Raw genomic sequence first — 14,079 nt, forward strand, 5'->3', positions numbered from 1 at the left:
CCCCCTGCATGTGTGTATTCATATAATCCGATTTTAGAAAGCAGTGACTGGTGTTAGATTCATACAAGGGCTGAGCCTTTCTCGCACGGATTTGACTGCCTCCGCTGCTGCAGAAACTCTTGGAAGAACACCTACCAGTCTTTGTGTCTTGGGACCTAATGAGGATTAATAATATGATTTAGCAAGTAACAAGATCTAGATTCAGAAGTTCCAGTGTTATTCTCATGACTCCAGACACACAAACACACACACACACACACACACACACACACATACATATTTACACATATTTAATAGGAATGTGTAATTGTGGTTCCACTTGCCAAGACTGGTACTGTCAGAATACACGTGCTGCTGTGTTGAAGCCGGAAGTGATGTTTCAGACCTGTTCCTATGGTAACGTGTAAACAACAGAGTCAGTCGAGAGCTCCACTCACTCCTTCCATTAGGACAGTGAGGACACTTACATTCCTAATAGTGATAGCATGTAATGTATAGATCTGCACGTAGCGGAAGCCTTTGTTTAAGTTGATTCTGTGGATGCAGATATATTTATTTTAGTACTTCTGGTATTTTTAAAATGCCTAAAGGACAATTGTGTAAGCCTTCTACTGAAAAGGATGGTAATTGGGTAAGAAAAAAACTCTACTTTCTGTATTTTTGTTAACTTTGCATGTTTTCTGCTTAACTGATCTATGTGTTATCATTATAGTGATTGTCTGATTTATTTTGACAATGTAACTTGCCTATGAGTATGCAGCATGATCAACTTTAAGGGGTTAAAAATAATAGCCAAAGAGAAGGTCACTTTGTGACTTTATTAGGAATTTATGTGACCTATTGTTAGCTGTTTATTATCTTTTCTATAGCACCAACAATTTACGCAGCTCTTCTTACATTCAATGGGTCTGAAAAAAACTAGAATGGACAAAAACAAACCGACGCATTAGCCCACAAGCTTACAATCTAGAGCTTATGTAAGGCGTTTGGAAGAAAAATTCATTTTAGTTCTAGTTTAATTTATAATACGTTCTTGTTGATGTTATACACACCGTGATACACTCATACCCAGCAGGCATCATGAGCTCCTAGAATACATGGACATCCAGCAAAAATAGAGGGACTGTTTCTCCTACAGAGGGATGCTTGGGAAATATGCTGTCGGAGTAAAAGGGGCAAATAACTCATGGGTATGAGACGATCAGTCTGACGTAAAATGGGAGTCTTTACTGTAAAGAAAAGGCTGTCATCTTGATGTTGGAAAGGTCCATAGAAGCCATAACCCTAACACAGGTCTGACTACACGCAGTCAGATCAGTGCTTTTTCATATGTATTCGCTTATAGAGTGAATTTAATGTTTCTGTGAAATGTTTTAGTTCCCACATATCGGCGTGGATACAAAGCTGCCCGTATCAAGCACGCAGGCCATGCTGAACCAAACAAAAACGGGGATCGGGAACGATTTCAAGCTGCCCCAGATCTACAAAACCCAGCGCAAGGTAAAGCAGAAGTACCCCATTGTCTTCCTTGTCTCCGTGATCTTTATTTATCCTTTTGTTTCGTTCTCTCCTTTCAGTATCGTCACCATGCTGTTACTCCATAGATTATTTCCTTTCACATCTCTATTACGGTACCCTCTGCGCTATCGCACATACTTTCCTTTCTCATCCGCTGAAATCACTGTCCTGCTCATTAGCCATGTCAATTAGCTTTATACTAATATTGCACATTAAATTAGTGGCACCTCGGAATATAAAGCCCACAAAAAGACATTCATGACCTCATCAAAAGGAGGAACTGTTGAGGAGTTAAATGGTGAACCGTGTTGTAGTGACCTCTGATTGCGGTGCTATTGATCGGTTTTTGCTTATCTTACTAGCATTAATGCAAATGCATCATACATGGGTGTACTGAATGCCTGCACTACTTATTTTAGATCACGCAAGATTTAATCTGCAGTACAGTTTACTGCGAAACATGGCCACCACTTATTTATGGGGCATGGCAACTTGGTATACTACTAGAAGCAGCATGTTTCAGTATGTATGGCTGAGAGTTGTTGGCCATTTCCCGTGCCATCCTGACATATTCAGATGGCTTAATTTATGGGCGACACTTATAATAAATACTTTATGTAGGACAAAGGTAATTTTAATGAAATCCTACAGCATGCATTTGTCTATAAACGTCACCAGTTAAAGAATCACTCAGGTCTCCCTCTCACATCCCAGAGGTTAGACATGAAAACTATTTAATCTGCAGAACTACTTTTTACTGTTTTTCTCTCTTTTCTAGAATGGTGTACACAGCGGCTTTCCCTTCTCATTACACGACAACAAGTACTCATTGCACAGCGTGGAGTATTTTGATGCTGTAAGTTCTCATCTTGGGGGGATGTCTTCATGGATAGGTGAAAACATTAGATAACACTGCTGCCTTAACAGGGAGGATCAACATTTATTTAATGTTCTTATGTGAAATTTTAGGGACTCGGACGTAGAAAAAGTGGAAAGTCACAACATTCCTCCCAAAACTTCAACCTCTTTTGCCACGAGACATTACCAAATGCCCCAAGCACGCTGGATGGTGCGTCGCTGTATCAGGATACATACAAAGGACGTCAGGACACAGAACGACCTTTCTGCAGGAGATTCCCCAAAAACCATAAAGAGAGGTCTGCTCATATGAAGCCGGTTCCCGAGAACCGCTTCATGTGGTTTGGAGATTATCGCAGTCTACCAATCTAACACCGCTGTAGCTGGATCCCTACTGATTATACCGTGTACATGATGCCACGTCAAATGAATGGACCGGAGCGTGTAGTTTAAAAAAATGATACACTTTATAATATACATTAAACATGATCACTCTCCCCGGAGAGCCGCTGACTACATCTGACCTGTAACATCACTATTTTCAAAGCGTCGCTTGCTTCTGCTCCCAAACAATCCGTTTTGCCGCCATATGCCGATGTAAACAGAAATAATGTGTACGGTAATCGGTGCTTCAGGGAGATTTCATAGTAAAATGCATAAGAAGCTCTAGCGACGTGTTCATACAAAGACCAAATAAGAAATAGCTTTAGATGTAGTGTTGTGTATTCACCACCATTGCAAAGTTTAACCCTCACCCATTCCTAAAACGAAAGCATCCGTATCGCTGTGAAACGCGGAGAATGCGCTGCTACTTTCTATGCTCTTGTGCCAAGATGTTTTAGATGTATGAACATTAATTTTGTCACTCCTGTCGCTTGCTTTGTAATTCAGTGTAACAGGAAAGTACTGGTACGCGGAACGCTTTCTTATAAGAAACACTAATGCCTTTTTGTTTAATTATAACTAGCAATGAAGCAAAATACCTTTCGTTCTTATCTTTTATTTATATAGCGCCAATAATTTACGCAGCGCGTAATACAATACATATATTCAAGGGGTCTGACAAGACTAGAAGTGACAGACTGAGACAAACTGATACATTATGTTGAGATAGCTTGGCTCGCAAGCTTACAATCTTGAGGGAATGGGGTGACAAACAAAGGGCAGAGAGAAAGGGCGAGAGGTAGTGTGGTGGTTGTATCAGTGACAGGGAAGTTAAGATGGCGCGGCTTCTCTGTAGAAGTGGGTTTTTAGATGTTTCTTGAATGTTGGGAGGGAGGCTGAAAGTTGAAGGTTCGGCGGAAGTGGATTCCAGAGATATGAAATTTATGGAGGAACCGACTTATGGATGGCCTTATGCTCGTACTAGGATTTTAAACAGCAGAGTATAGTCTTACTATGATGGTGGAAAACATTGAACGGGAACGCAGACATTGCTTCACCGACAGCAGAAAAAAATGGAAACAACATGGCAGCTGCAACTACTTATAGGGAAAATCTCATGTATGCATACAAATTGCTAATATGCATTACATTATCCAAATACTAGAAATTGACACAAAAAAATGAAAATATTGCTAACGTGTAAATCAGCAGATGTCTGCCCACATTCCAGAAATATAATCTGCCAATTCCTGCCACTCGCGTTCTATAAGAGGTACATTTTTAGATCGATCAGTAAAATGCAGCCAATTGTCTTAGCTGATGTGTCCCCTGGGAACGGGGATATTTTCGTGGAGATATTTCATACTTCCTTGTTCATAGAAGTCAGAGACCACGTGGTTTTCACCTCGCAACAACCACTTTGTGGTAAGTAATCCCTCCAGGCCCACAGGACCTCGGGCATGGATTCTGGAGGTGCTGATTCCAACCTCGGCTCCTGTAAGAGTAACGCAAGCGGCTTATTACAATATGGACTTAACGTGAGGGATAAGAACACACATCTCTTCTCAAGATATAAGAATGGCCTTTTTTTCTTACACGGTCAAACATGAAGCAATACTTTGGCAATTCTGTAAACATTCTGTATGGATTTAACACATGGCAAATTTACCATCATTTAATAGGATAGTCACAACTATTAGGGATCAGGATTTCTTTTGTTTAAAAACCTATTGTATTTTATATATACACAATCACATTATATATGGAGAAAGAAGGTGTGGGCTTCCAAACCCTCCAACACGGGAAGACAACATGGCAAGAGACAAGGAAGGCCCCAGCCTTTAAGATGATGAAGACAATGTGTGTACGGAGGCAACGAGTTTATCAAACGCTGCTCTTTATTGGACCAATAGAGTCGCTCTTACGGACACTCTTTACTCCTAAAGCCCTAGCCATTGGGCTCACCAGGCCAAGTTCCTCTGAGGCGTAACTTGCCCATTGATTTGCCGGGGGATTCTAATCACCGTTCCTCTCAGGCCGAGGTACTCAGACCTGGTGTCTCAGACTCAAACAACCGCTGAAACTTGGCCTGGGGAACCATTGGTCTCTCAGACTCAGACCTTTAAAACCCTGGTGCCAACGCTGCTGCTGTTACAGCGTTAACCCCTTATTAACTCCTTAACTTCCTGTTCTCAGGATCTACAGGATTAAGCATTAAGTTATTTCTCCTCTATTATGATATTCCTCATTGGTTCAGGCAGCCTTTGTGTAAGGGTGGGGAAGGGCAAGGGAGAGAACTTTCGGACAGGAAATTGATCAGATGATGCTGGATTTGCCACAGGCTGCCACCAACCCATGAGGTTAACATCTAATCTAAATATCTCCAAAACATTTACAGATTGACAAACAAAAACCACTTTGATACATTTTAGTCCAGCTTTATACAAAAGACGTCATACGATGCTCACATTTTCATCACATTACACAGCAAAATGTTACAGTTTTAACTCAAATATATTCATCCAGCTTTCTCCGTTATTTATTTGCATGACATCACGAGAAGCTCTTGGGCTGCTTACGATCAGTTAATCTCCTGTTAGGCGAGCCTGTAATTGTCTTTCTGCAGCATACCAACTGTGACGACACTAAGACCATGGAGGGGTTCCAACGTTTGAAGTACAAATAACCCCCCCACCGCCACCGATGGAATGATCCAGCTTGCTAAATACATTGTAACATCTGAAAGCATTGAAGAAGTCATCAGTGGACTCATGTTACTACTAGAGACATCTCACCCGACGCCCCAGCGGCATGGCTTTCTTATAAATGCCCCAAAGACACATACAAAGTCTAGTTAAAGCAGTGCCTCCGGTAATACCCTTGCCAGTGTCGTCTTTGTGCCCAAGCAGCTTGTCAGAGCCATCTTTGTGTCTAATTTGTGTTTACTAATTTTACTACGCTATGGAATATGAAACAGCTATATGAATAAATATATAACAACAACAACAACAATAATCTTGGCGCAGCGTGACACATTATGGATGAAGATAAATAAAGGCTCCAGGCACTCAAGGGTTCCAGCTCAGGCAGATTTATTGAAGGACAACACCAACAACGGTTCGACCTCACAATGAGGTCTTTATCAAGTTATGGATGAAGAACATGAGAGTTGTAGTTAACATCCACGAGCAACTCTTTCTCTAAACTATTTATTTATTTAACTGCCTAGAACATCACGTGTTCTATATTGGAGTCAGTGAATTCAGGCTGCTGGGTTTAGGCGAGAGCAGTGTGCAGTGATGTCATAATGGGCTGTGTCCTGTATAGCGATGATGTCACAAAGATGATGATGCATTCAGTGATGTCACAGTGCGCTATCTAAAGGGCAAGCACCCAGCAACAAGTCTTTTGCAGACACTGCTTGGTGCGTGCAACTACTACTTTCTGGTTATCCGGTTTGTAGAGCGTTATTGCTATTTACTGCGAAAAAAACAATGGAGTTTCCGTGCACAGTGCTCAGTGACATCAATCAGGAGGACGACATATCATCATTGTGTCGGACTCTGTTTTCCCTGTCCATCCAACACCCTGAAGAGGTCACTGAAGCATTACTGGCAAACCTGCTCTCGTGTAGCCAGGTTACACGCGGGTTATGGAGGTCCATTGGAAAGAACTCTGCAACAGCTGAAAGAGTTCTGCTGGTGCTACTTGAGCACATGAATAAGGATCTCAAGTCTGTTGTGGCAACAGCAGCTGTATATGAGATTGTCAATACAGTAGAAGAGAGATCCATCATTAGCAGCCTGTTCCCAAAGCTTCTGTGTGCGCTGATTACCAACATTAGTAGCACTGTAGGAAGTAACAGAACAGGCTGCCCTCATCCATGTGGACTGGCAGTGGAGACGCTGAAGGTCATACTCCTGAAAATGAACAATTGTGATGACATGAAGACCATGGAAGGATTAGAACTTCTGAAGTATGAACAGACTCACCCTGATGGGATGATCCAGCTTGCTAAATACATTGTGGCATCTGGAACTGGATGTATGAAAGAAGTCATCAGCAGACTCCTGCCACTACTGGAGACATCTCACCAGATGCATCTTCTTACCGGGATTGCCTTCTTTACGGAGCTTCTCTATTATCCCGGAATCATCAACAAGAAGATCATTAAAGCCATCATCAAATCAATGATCAGGAATTCCACCAGCTCCATTCCTGCCGTCTGCTGCCTCTGCATCCGAGCTCTCGGCAACGCGGCAAACGGAGCCCACAAACTGATCAAGAAATACAAAGATTCCATCCTTGAAAGATTAGTGACCACCATGTATGAAGACGGACAGGATCAGAGTGTCATACAAGACTCTCTGAAGACTTCTGCAAGGATTGTGAGTCTTTTGTCCGGAAAAGAAATAGGGCAGCGATTTGAGGCGATGATCGTTTTTTGTTCTATGTCTCTAAATAACAAAAAGCAAAGTGTTCAGCTGGAAGCGATCCTGCTGCTCGGTGAACTCGCTCAGAAATGTAGCAACATCAGCAAAGGGACAGCGGCCAAACATTTCAGAAGCTGCCTGACATCTCTACTTCTCAAGCTTCAACACAAAGACATTCAGATCGTCTCAGCCGCCATGTTCAGCCTTTATCACTGCCTACCCATCTTGGGCTGCAAGGGCATGCAGGGCCTCCTACAAGGACAAGAGATCGCCCAAGGGAACAAAGAGCAGCTGAAACTCATCATTAAGACTCTGGTGACGCAGCATGCTGGGCTATCGCGGTACCTGGTGCTCCGCTCGGTTAAGCTGCTCATTCACAATGACATGCTCTGTGAGGTCATCACACAGATCAATTACTTCCTGGAATCCATGGAGCTTCAGGACCTCAAGAAACTGAATAAAAAAGTCAACCTGGAGCACCTCTGGAGGGACATGACGGGGCTGTCACAGTACCCCTTTCCTTTGGTCAAAGAGGCAGCCTGTCACTCCATAAGCCTGCTGCTTTATAAATGGACTGACATCCCTCTCCCCTCTCCTGTTCTATCTAAGAAGGCTGCTGTGAGACACAAAGCATTCAGTAAGTCTCTAAAAGCGAGCAAGAGCTCTCTGGATTCCATTACAGAGCATGAAGAGGATGATGAAGAGGAGTCACTGGATGGAGGAATATAAAGTGTCATCACATTCACAGCAACGTATAACATCTCGTTGTTGATTGATTAATAAAATATCCAAGACATCTGAGATTTCATATTTGAACTTTTCCATTATGTTTGAGTAAAGGAGAGGTAGGGAGGGCGGCTCTCTCATCGACTATTGGATTTGAGCAGTTATGGCAGTTAAGCCGTTAAAGTCGGGGGGGGGCAGATCTGGGGGTGTTTCATTTGGTCTTCATACTTTATGAAAGGAAAATGAGGGCAGAAGTAAGTGACCTCAGAGTTAAGGGATATGCAATTTGGGGATTTTTGGATTAATATGTAGCGTTTTCGTGGTGGGTGAATGCAAAATGAAATGGAGGATGGTTGAATAACTCCACAGTTAATTGCCCAGAAAGACTGTCCTATGGGCGGAGGGGGGGGGGTGCTCCACGTCATGAAATATACAGCAGCCTGTACACACACTATATATATATATATATATATATATATATATATATAGACTCATCTCATAGGAGCCATAATTGTATTTTATTGCTTATCATACCGTACAAACATCACTTCAGTACACATCATTTCATTAATATATCGACGAATGATATTTAACAGGAATGTGTAACTGTGGTTCCACTTGCCATGACTGGTTCTGTCAGTCACAATACACGTGCGGCTGAAGCCGGAAGTGATGTTTCAGACCTGTTCCTATGGTAACGTGTAAACAACAGAGTCAGTCGAGAGCTCTACTCACTCCCTCCATAAGTACAGTGAGGACACTTACCTTCCTAATAGTGATAGCCATTAAGTTGATCCTGTGGATGCAGATATATTTAAGTACTTTTGGTATTTTTAAAATGCCTAAAGGAACACACAATTGTGTAATCCTTCTACTGAAAAGAATGGGAATTGGGTAATAAAGAAAAATCAAAAAAATAGCCAAAGAGAAGGTCACTTTGTGACTTTATTAGGAATTTATGTGACCTATTGTTAGCTGTTTATTATCTTTTCTATAGCTCCAACAATTTACGCAGCTCTTCTTACATTCAATGGGTCTGAAAAAAACTAGAATGGACAAAAACAAACCGACGCATTAGCCCACAAGCTTACAATCTAGAGCATTTTAGTTCTAGTTTAATTTATAATACGTTCTTGTTGATGTTATACACACCGTGATACACTCATACCCAGCAGGCATCATGAGCTCCTAGGATACATGGACATCCAGTGAAAATAGAGGGACTGTTGCTTGGGAAATATGCTGTCGGAGTAAAAGGGGCAAATAACTCATGGGTATGAGACGATCCGTCTGACGTAAAATGGGAGTCTTTACTATAAAGAAAAGGCTGTCATCTTGATGTTGGAAAGGTCCATAGAAGCCATAAACCTAACACAGGTCTGACTACACGCAGTCAGATCAGTGCGCTTTTATATGTATTCGCTTTTAGAGTGAATTTAATGTTTCTGTGAAATGTTTTAGTTCCCACATATCGGCGTGGATACAAAGCTGCCCGTATCAAGCACGCAGGCCATGCTGAACCAAACAAAAACGGGCATCGGGAACGATTTCAAGCTGCCCCAGATCTACAAAACCCAGCGCAAGGTAAAGCAGAAGTACCCCATTGTCTTCCTTGTCTCCGTGATCTTTATTTATCCTTTTGTTTTGTTCTCTCCTTTCAGTATCGTAACCATGCTGTTACTCCATAGATTATTTCCTTTCACATCTCTATTACGGTACCCTCTGCACTATCGCACATACTTTCCTTTCTCATCCGCTGAAATCACTGTCCTGCTCATTAGCCATGTCAATTAGCTTTATACTAATATTGCACATTGTAAAATATTCTAATACATTTTCTAACCTCAATTAAGAAATGGACCATATATAATTATTAGTATAGGCAATAGTCAAAGATATGTAATCATTGGGCATAAATAAATGATAATTAAGATATATTTATATGTTTCAATGGTAGGTTTCAAGGTTTCCTTGACCTTAATTATGGAATGAAGGATTTGCTGAACAGGCAGTCTATAGATAGGATAGTAGCTTGCTAATGCATGGTATAGTTGTAATTCTAAAAGGGCATTACAATATACGTACAGCGACCACCTAAAATAGGGTTTGGGCGTGTAAGACCTAAGTGAACATGTTTGAACACCTAATTAGGTGAAGACCAATAGACTGACATCATTTTCAAATGATATATAAGCTTGGTGTAAGAGAGGCATGGAGGAGAGGTAGAGGAGAGATGTACTTGCCATCCACGGACTCTTCACGTCCCAACACTCCCTCCCTCCATCCTCAGGAATGCATAGGACAGATGCCATCAACTAAATTCCTTTCCAAGGTTTTGTAAGACTTGTTTCGTATTATTTTTGTTATCTTCTTTTTATATTCTTCTTCTATTTTTGTTCGTATTAAATGTTTTACCTTTGTTTGCATCTAAGTGACTCTGCCTATTTTTGACACACATACATTTATATGTGATCCAATTATTTGAAGTTTGTATTGGCCCTATATATTTTCTTACATATCTGGCGTGCCAGCCCTGCGTATTTTTTTCCTGACCGTTGCCCTCCAGCTTGCTCAGGGGGAAGGGCAGATATATCTGTACACTTTTTGCAAACTGTCGGGAGAGAATTAAGAAAAGAACCTTTGAGGATACAGACTTTCAGATTTTATTGGAACCAAAAGTGCTAAAAGACGCTATTGACGGCAGACGCAAGAAAGCCATACAGCGTGATACAACAGCCACTCAAGGAGAGTTCACTAAGAAGGGTAAGTCATGGATTTTATAAAAACATATGCTAACAAAAGTAAAATAACTTTTCAATTTGATAATTGTCCTACTAATGCACAGTTATGGGCTAGTATGTACAAACAATGTGAGCTAGAGAATATGAAGATAGATAAGAAATTGTTATGTATTGATAAACTTAAGAAGAAACTGCAAAATGTCCTAAGCATGTTTAAAACGTTTAATGACTTGATTGTGGAGGATTTACAACCTAGACAAAGTATTTGCATGATTAACAAAGTTGTACCAGAATCTAACCCTGATGACAGTACTGACGACTTTAACAGCTGTCCCGACTGTTTTGTTTTAGCTCAGCAATTAGAGAACTTGGAGAGGGCTAGGGACAGACAAGCTCAGTTACTGTCTAAACTATGTTTAGAAAATAAGAAGGTGTCAGTTATCACAAGACAAGAAGGTAAGAAGGGCGTATCTTTTGTCCCTGAAATAGCTGGTACCTCAACAATAGATTCTGATGAGGAACTTGACGTAGGAGGAGTTGAGAGACAAAAGCTCAGAGACAGTGCAACAAAATTGACTTTAAAAATTAATGATCAATTAATGAAAATTGCCAAAGATATTCCTAAATATGACGATAAGATGGATGCATTCCATAATAGTGATGTATTTGAAACAAATACAGACAAATTCCAATTAAGTAATAAACAAAGAAACGCCATTTTTAAGCTATGGATACCTTCACATATGTCCAAAAGGTTACAGGACACACCTACAGAGGATGCATTAGGTCAATTAGTGCATGCAAATGACATGGATAGATTGAAACAATTAATTCTGTTTACAACTGGTGACTCATCTCCATCTCTTGACTTAATTGAATCTCTAAAAGTAAATCTTCAAGATGATCCCTTTGCATTTCTGTTGAAATTTGAGAAAGCCTATAGAATGGTAATGGGAGTTGATGATGGAGATGAACCACAGGCAATGATTATAGCATTTGTAAGGAAATTTAAATATCTAGATCCTGTATCTGTTCAGCTTGCCTCTGAAAAACCTAGTTTGCAAGAAGCAGCCATATTCATTGATCGTATTAGACGAGCAATGAAAATGTCAACTGTAAAGGTAAAAGTATCTACAGTACAGAAACTAATTGACAAACGGCCAGAATTAACTCAGAATGACTGTCACAAGCCACAAACTAATCCTACTAATTTTGAACGATTTGATAATACTAACCGAAAGATATTCAGACCAAATGTTAGTTGTTATCATTGTGGTCAAAGAGGACATTTGAAGTGGCAGTGTAAACAATTTCTTCAAAATAGAAAATTTGTCCCTAGAACACAAAATTTTGGGAAAGAAAATGGGCTGATGCCAACAGCCCCACCTACTGGTGAACAATTTAAGTCAACGTCCCCATACACTCCACTAATAAGACAGGTGCAAGAGCTCACAACAAATAGTACTGCTACTAATGTAACAGGAAAGAATGTCAGGAGGGGTCTGACGCCCTCTCAGTGACTAGATAAGAATCAATCACTCTGTAAGTTGACTTATGTAGCTCCAGTGTCAACTGACAACTGTGGCAGACCATATGTCAAGGGAAAATTACAGGGAAAAGAGATTACATTCCTAATTGATACAGGAGCTCAATTAAGTGTGACTAATCAAGCTTTACCTATAACATCTAACTCACCTGTTTGCACGATTGTAGGTTTTAGTGGTAAAGGTAATACTTCAGCAACTTTGGTTACTGGTGTTTTGTTTGAGATTCCTGGCTATTTGTGTACTGAAATTGATATCTGACATTGTCCTAGCTCAGAAAATATCTTAGGGGCTGATGTAATGAGAGAACGAGGTTGGGTCATTGACTTAGGGAATCAAGTGATTTGGAGAAGTAATAATCTTAAAGGGCCTGTAGTAATTGATCCAAGTGACTACAGTGTAGTGGCCGTCATCAATTTAATTGAGGAGGTATCCCCAAATCATGTATGGCCACAAATGGATTGTAATGACTTGACTCTTGTAGAAATTGTGCAGAAACATCCCTCGTTATGGGCTCAATCTAAGAATGAGGTAGGGACAATGAAAGATGTTGTTGTTAAAGTGGAAGGAACAGATCCCATAGCTCAGAAACAGTACCGATTGCCTCCAGATTCAATTGAGCCTTTGTCCAAAATTATTGAAGAACTACTTCAACAAGGCGTCATACGCAAATCAAATTCGGTGACAAACTATCCGTTATGGGCAGTTAAGAAACCAGATAATTCTTATAGAATGCTTCTAGATCTGCGTATGTTTAATAAATGTACCCCAAATGTGGCGCCAATTGTAGCAGATACCCCCGACATCATGTCTCGATTGAATGCTAAGGCAAAGTTTTTCTCGGTACTGGATATCAGTAATGGTTTTTTCAGTATTCAGATAGAGAGGAGTTGTCAATACAAATTTGCTTTTACTTTTCTGAATGAGCAATATGTATTTTGCAGATTACCACAAGGGGCGCACATGTCACCTAGTCTGTTTCATCAGGCATTGGCAAAAGTGTTATCAAAATTCTCAAGGCAAGATTGTATTCTACAGTATGTTGATGATATCTTGTTGGCAACAGAGAGTAGAGAGGAACACCTCACCTTGCTAGCAGAGTTGTTTAATCTGTTGTACGAGTCAGGATTGAAATTAAATCCAAGGAAGGTCCAATTACTGAAACAAGAGGTTCAGTACTTGGGAGTTTTGATAAGTCCAGGCCAGAGACGTCCTTTGCATGAAAGAGTAGCAACAGTAGCAGCTTTGCCTGTACCTACAACTTTCAAAGCTTTAAGACAATTCCTGGGACTTGTAAATTTTTCTAGAGACTTCATAGAGGGCTTTGCTGAAAAAGCTAAACCCTTATATGACTTACTAAAAAGTACTGATGATGACAATTTGTTTGGTCCATGGGGAGATGAGCAGCAGAAAGCGTTTGAACAACTTAAACTTGATTTACAGAGAGCACCAGCTTTGACAACTGTGTATCCATCTAAGCCTTTTGCTTTACAAGTTCATACCTCGGAGACGGCTGTCTCGGCAGTTTTACTGCAGCTACAGGGAAAGGAATGGAGAATAGTTGGCTATTTTTCCAAACTCCTTTCACCTGTGGAAAAAGGGTTTGAAACGTGTGCAAGACATCTGGTGGGTGTACACTTTGCAGTCAAGGCGACTGAACATATTGTTGGGTTTAACAAACTAATTCTGCAGACCCCTCACTCCACCTTGAAATTGCTTCTTGAAAAAAGTATCCCAGGAGTGTCACATCAAAGATTTGCACATTGGTTGTTGTCTTTATCTCCAAAACAGATTGAAGTGGATCATAAAGCTAAATATGTGCTCCCTCAACTAATGCAATATGAGGGTGAATCACATGAGTGTGTTGAGACATTT

At 40.6% G+C, this 14,079-nt stretch overlaps 2 protein-coding genes across 2 annotated transcripts in view; one reads left to right on the forward strand and one right to left on the reverse strand.

Annotated features, from left to right (window-relative positions):
* The window catches only part of BCCIP (BRCA2 and CDKN1A interacting protein), an 88,539-nt gene extending 81,975 nt beyond the window's left edge, over positions 1-6,564 (reverse strand). The window contains exon 1 of the mRNA XM_053450946.1: positions 6,560-6,564. The gene's annotated coding sequence lies outside the window, so the exon portion shown is untranslated. The remainder of the gene's footprint in view (positions 1-6,559) is intronic.
* Positions 485-2,787, forward strand: TEX36 (testis expressed 36). The gene is made up of 4 exons (XM_053450950.1): positions 485-631; positions 1,378-1,500; positions 2,297-2,374; positions 2,488-2,787. Exons 1-4 carry the CDS (start codon positions 581-583, stop codon positions 2,746-2,748), a joined length of 513 nt encoding a protein of 170 aa, XP_053306925.1. The 5' UTR covers positions 485-580; the 3' UTR covers positions 2,749-2,787.
* Positions 6,565-14,079: the final 7,515 nt, after the last annotated feature.

Source organism: Spea bombifrons, chromosome 11 (genome assembly GCF_027358695.1).
Source record: "Spea bombifrons isolate aSpeBom1 chromosome 11, aSpeBom1.2.pri, whole genome shotgun sequence".
NCBI classification, from domain to species: domain Eukaryota; kingdom Metazoa; phylum Chordata; class Amphibia; order Anura; family Pelobatidae; genus Spea; species Spea bombifrons.

What these genes read in the sequence shown, in the direction of transcription:
- TEX36 (XM_053450950.1), top strand. Translation starts at nt 581, where the DNA reads ATGCCTAAAGGACAATTGTGTAAGCCTTCTACTGAAAAGGATGGTAAT. An exon ending in CTGAAAAGGATGGTAATTGG is followed by an intron (nt 632 to 1,377) that starts GTAAGAAAAAAA and finishes GAAATGTTTTAG; the next exon opens with TTCCCACATATCGGCGTGGA. An exon ending in GCGTGGAGTATTTTGATGCT is followed by an intron (nt 2,375 to 2,487) that starts GTAAGTTCTCAT and finishes GTGAAATTTTAG; the next exon opens with GGACTCGGACGTAGAAAAAG.